At 50.9% G+C, this 4,162-nt stretch overlaps 1 protein-coding gene across 1 annotated transcript in view; it reads right to left on the bottom strand.

Annotated features, from left to right (window-relative positions):
• Positions 1 to 250: 250 nt before the first annotated feature.
• Positions 251 to 4,162, bottom strand: part of LOC121873657 — a 46,446-nt gene continuing 42,534 nt past the window's right edge. The window contains exons 4-5 of the mRNA XM_042377304.1: positions 4,142 to 4,162; positions 251 to 3,106 (exon numbers count right to left, since the gene is read on the bottom strand). The exon at positions 4,142 to 4,162 is cut by the window's right edge and continues 145 nt beyond it. Coding sequence (XP_042233238.1) covers positions 427 to 3,106; positions 4,142 to 4,162 — 2,701 coding nt within the window. The 3' untranslated portion in view covers positions 251 to 426. The remainder of the gene's footprint in view (positions 3,107 to 4,141) is intronic.

The following is a 4,162-nucleotide window of genomic DNA, read 5'->3' as shown; positions in this document are numbered from 1 at the left end:
ACCCATCCTAACGACGGCTGGTGATGCTAGACCCCGAGCACCAGGACACTAGATCCCAGGCACCAGGACACTAGACCCCAGGCACCAGGACACTAGACCCCAGGCACCAGGACACTAGACCCCAGGCACCAGGACACTAGACCCCGAGCACCAGGACACTAGACCCCAGGCACCAGGACACTAGACCCCGAGCACCAGGACACTAGACCCCAGGCACCAGGACACTAGACCCCCAGGTAACCCGTAACCAGGTTACTAGACGCCCAGTTAACCAGGACACTAGACCCCAGGCACCAGGACACTAGACCCCAGGCACCAGGACACTAGACCCCAGGCACCAGGACACTAGACCCCAGGCACCAGGACCAGCTACACGGTAGTCTCGTAGTCCACGCGTACCACGTCGTCGCCAGAATGGGCCTCTTGTCACCATGAGTCCTTATCCGGGGGGATGAGAAAGTCCTGCGTGGTGCTCTTCAGTCCGTGGCTGTTGTTGGTCACCACGGACTCTGCGTCCTTCTGTGCTTGGACGCGTCGCCGGTGCATGACGACAGCCACCAGCAGGGCCACCAGGGATATGAAGAGCACTATGGCAGCGGCGAGGTACACCCAGGGAAGGGCGGCTAAAAGACCGCACGCCCCCGCGCCCTCGTCCAGACCTGAGGGGCAGTGGATGTTTCCGTCACACCACAGGTCTGCTGGAAGACAAGCTTGGATTTCCGGGCACCTGTGAGGGCAGAGATCCACGCCCACAGGTGAGAGTGGCGCCGTCTGCATGGGTCTCCACACCCCTATCCAGGTGATCATGACTCTGCCGGTGGAGTTGCCGACATACTCCACCACCAGGTCACGTGACTCTTGCTGTTGCTTCCGCTGGCGGTGGCGTCCTCTCTTCTGGTACTCCAGCTGTTGTTGGTGGTAGTAGTAGTTACTCTGGCCGATGTTCATGTTGCCGGAGGTGTTCCAGAGGTCGGTGGCAGCCAGTTCGTCCATCATCGTCTGGTTAGGGCCGTGCCAGCCACTGCTAAATACGTGGGCATAATCTTTGTGTTGGTCAGGGCAAATGGAGGCTAATGGCGCCAGTCCACCAACCGCGTACACGTTTATTCGTGATGAACCATCACAGTTGGTCTCTGAGGCGCTGAAGCCTCGCACGCGAAGGAAGAGAAAAGAGCCGTCAGCAGCCGTGACTAGACGAGGGAGGGCCGAGCAGTGGTTCTCGTGGGTGACGCCGACGGTGAAGTTACCATGACGCCCCTCCAGATGTCGAGTTTTCTGCTCACACTCTTTGTTAGTGAAGCCTTTACTGGCGTCAACCATGGAGTATTCCCCCTCCAGGAAGTAATCGTTGTAGTCACTTGACGGTGTCATGACTGGGATGCTGAAGATGATCTGGATCTCATTAGTATAGGAGATGAGGACGAAGGGCTGCTCGTGAGAAATGTTACAGAGACAAGCACGCATGAGAGGCACTCCTTCCCACGGCTCCTCTCTCATCCAGATGGCTGGCTTGTCTTCAGCACCATCGTGTGAACATTCGTATCGCCTGGAGGAATGTTTGAACAAAGTGCCACAGCTGGAACCCATCCGTGAACGTATGATCCTCAGAACTATCCGCTCGTCGGGCTCAGCCACAAAGGTGTAGACACAGCGAAGTTTCCGGCCGCCGCCACGACCAAACAGGAAAACGTCTCGTGGGGAGGCGAATAGGCGATCTGGTTGCATGGTGAAGGTTCTGTCACAAGGACCTCCTCCAGGGGTAGGAAAGCCCCACTGACGTTTATCTACAAACTCATAACGAGCCAAGAACTCCACATGTGCTGGAGCTGTGCCTGCTGCATACCTGAGGGAGAGTGTGAGAGCTGGAGAGTTAGAGATGTAGCTTTCCCCTGGCAGACAGGGCGCCGCGTGGGGTCCTGGGGCGTGGACGCCGCTACATACCCTCGGTAAGCGGTTTGGGCGACAAAATTGCCCAATCTCTGTTGTAGCTGTGACGTTTTCTTCTGTCGCATTCATAGTGTTGTTGGCGATGGTGTCAACAACGATAAGGTTGGACTCTGATGGAGCCGTTGAAGTGTCTCCGTCGGTGATGGTGAGTGTGTTGGTGCATTTGGAGGGCGTTGGCATCTCTGGGTGCAGGATGTGGCGATAATGCAGGAAGTAGAGCCACACCACCTCTGTGCTGCCAGCCAGGAGACGCCACGTGCAGGTAGTGTTGGGTAAGAGTGAGTGTACAGGTGACTGTACATACCCGCTGCGCTGGCCACGACTACTCACCATGTAGTCACAAGTCGACCCTTCACGGATATAAGCTGTTGACTCGCGGTCAACAAACTCAACCTCGACATCCAACTCGAAGCCGAATGTTCGACGACGAGGAGAGTCTTGGAAGGGAAAGTCAAACGGTGAGGCGTGGAAGAGAAGGAGAAGACTGGGACCACTGGAAGTTATGCCAGTAAGAGGAGCTCCTCCTTTACACACAGTGGCCAAGACGGGTGCTCCAGTACTGTTGCCATCATAAGCCACCAGGTAGTCGTACAGCACGTGACAGTCGGACCCCACCTGGAGCTTCCGGTCCCTTGACAGGTGAGGAGCATTGCGATCCTTGATATAGATGAGGTGTGGATTACGCTGACGGACGCGGATCAGTGCCACCTTCCCGTCTGGCACTCTCGTCTGCCGGATGTGGTAGTAACACGTCAGGTTCCTCGGATACATCCCGGGGAAGTTAGGTGACTGAACCTTACAGTTCTTTTTGTCACAGTTCTCGAATTCCTTGTCACAGAAGGTGTTGGACACGTCCTCCCCTCGGTAGCTGGGACTGTAGGGCGCCCCGTAGCGGAGTATCGCCCGCTCCCTCCTCAGGAACTTGAAAGACATACTGAGCATAACAGTATCCTGGGGGGAGAACGCTCCGGGGTTGGGTCTACCGTCATCGTCACTGAGGTTATAGACCCGGAGCATGACGGTGATGGAGGAGGTCTCGGAGTAGAAGACGTTGTGGCCCCAGGACGTCCCGCACCAGTACCCGGCGTTGAGGGGGCGACTCAGCTCCTCGATCTGCATGTAGCCGTCAGGGCAGCCGGAGGTGGTGTGGGAGACGAACCTGGGGATGAGGAGGGTGAGGGGTGGATGCTGTCCTTATGACCTCATGGAGATAGCTGATGAGGAGGAGGAGGAGAATCATGGAATAAGAGAGAGAGAGAGAGAGAGAGAAAGAGGGAGAGAGCGCGTGAGAGAAAAAGATAATGAGCAAAAGAGAGTGCGTGTAAAAGAAGGAAACAAAGAGAAAGAAAGAAAAAGACAGACAGACAGAGAATGGGAGAGAGAATCAATAAAATAGGAAACAAAAACAAAATACATCCAAAATAGAAATGAGAGAAAAGTGAAAGACAACATATAGATAAATTATATTAATTGACTGAAATATTTGTTAACATTCAAATTATTTCTCAACTTAACCTCCCCCCCCAAAAAAAATTACAGGTTAATTTTAACATTATTAACTTTACCTGTAATTTATATTAATCAAATACCTTAACCCACAAATATTATATTGTTTTTTTTAACTCAATATAAAGGGAATTCACTGAATGCATATGTAAATCAATTATCCCTTGACGATGACTTAAATGGATTATATATAGAGTTGGATTAATTAAGCTGTATTATATCACTGAAATTAATTTAAATATTACACAATTAACCTTTTTAGTGTATTATAAAACTCTTGTTATTAATGGCGTTTGTAAATTGCATTGTAAAGGAATTAGGCGTTTTTTTATATAATTGATTTGTTTCACAGTAACAATTAATTCGCGACAAATGACCAAAATTCAATATACATTTTATATCAATTTTCAAGGTTCATTATACATGCATACATATACTCGTATATACCTTAACTACCTACATCAACTACCATCAACGCTCCTAACTACCCACATTAACCACTATCCACACACCAACCAACATTAACCACTATCCACACACCAACCAACATTAACCACTGTCGACACTCCTACCAACATTAACTAGTATCCACACTCCAACCAACATTAACCACTATCCACACTCCTACCCACATTATCCACTTATAACACCTGTACCCATTACCATTGAACAGGTAACCTCAGCTCACCTGCCCAAATTAAACTTTTCA

This window comes from Homarus americanus, unplaced genomic scaffold, assembly GCF_018991925.1.
Source record: "Homarus americanus isolate GMGI-L3 unplaced genomic scaffold, GMGI_Hamer_2.0 scaffold43895, whole genome shotgun sequence".
In the NCBI taxonomy this organism is placed as follows: Eukaryota; Metazoa; Arthropoda; class Malacostraca; order Decapoda; family Nephropidae; genus Homarus; species Homarus americanus.
The sequence above is the reverse complement of the archived record's forward strand: the minus strand, read 5'-3'. Positions and strand labels throughout refer to the sequence as shown.